General features: G+C 21.7%; 1 protein-coding gene across 1 annotated transcript; it reads left to right on the forward strand.

The window, feature by feature from the left end:
• Window positions 1–386: 386 nt before the first annotated feature.
• Window positions 387–780, forward strand: PRSY57_0011200 (von Willebrand factor A domain-related protein; the record flags this gene model as incomplete). Its single annotated transcript, XM_012906954.2, has 1 exon — window positions 387–780. A coding segment is annotated over one exon (394 nt), but the record flags the coding sequence as incomplete, so codon positions are not given.

Genomic DNA, 780 nt, shown 5'->3' on the forward strand with positions numbered 1-780 from the left:
TTTTTTATTTTATAAGAAAAATAAAATATATTAATTTGAAAATTATAATTAAATATATATTCTATTTTATTATTATTATTATTATTATTTTTTTTTTAAATCTTATGAATGTTACGTTGAAATTGAATTTTTTTTTGTTTTTTTTTTCTATATGTATTAATTTATGAAACGTTGTATTTTTAAATATATCTTTTTTAATTATGAATTTGTATAGTAGTTAATATAAAGTGTTTGTTTACTCTTCATATTTATATATATATATATTTTCCCGTTTTATCTTTATTATTCGAATTTATATTCATATAATATATATATATTTATTTATTTATATATATTTTTTATTATTATTATTATTTTTTTGTTGTTGTATAATAATAGAGAGAAAAATGAAAAGCTTAAAAGTGGTATTATGTTTGGGTATGATATCAGCTTGTATGCTTGTTGGTACATATGGTCGAATGAACGTAGTGTCTCAAAACTCTATGAAAAGGGTTGGGGAAGAAGGTAAGGGTGAAAAGATTATATCATGTGTTGTGGAATATGTAATCAATGGGGATTTAAGTATTGATGATGGGGATTTTTGTGATAGTAATTCGATTTGTTCGAATAATCCTGGTTTATGTGATAATGGACAAGTAGTTGTACCAGGAGATTATTGTAGTAATTATTATGATATAACATTAGTTGTTGAAGAATCAAGTTTTGTTCAGAAGGATTATTGGTTAAAAGGAACTATACCATTTTTAGAATCTATGGTCATTAATTCGAATGTAAGTAAGG

The sequence above is a fragment of the Plasmodium reichenowi genome (genome assembly GCF_001601855.1).
Source record: "Plasmodium reichenowi strain SY57 chromosome Unknown, whole genome shotgun sequence".
Lineage (NCBI taxonomy): Eukaryota > Apicomplexa > Aconoidasida > Haemosporida > Plasmodiidae > Plasmodium > Plasmodium reichenowi.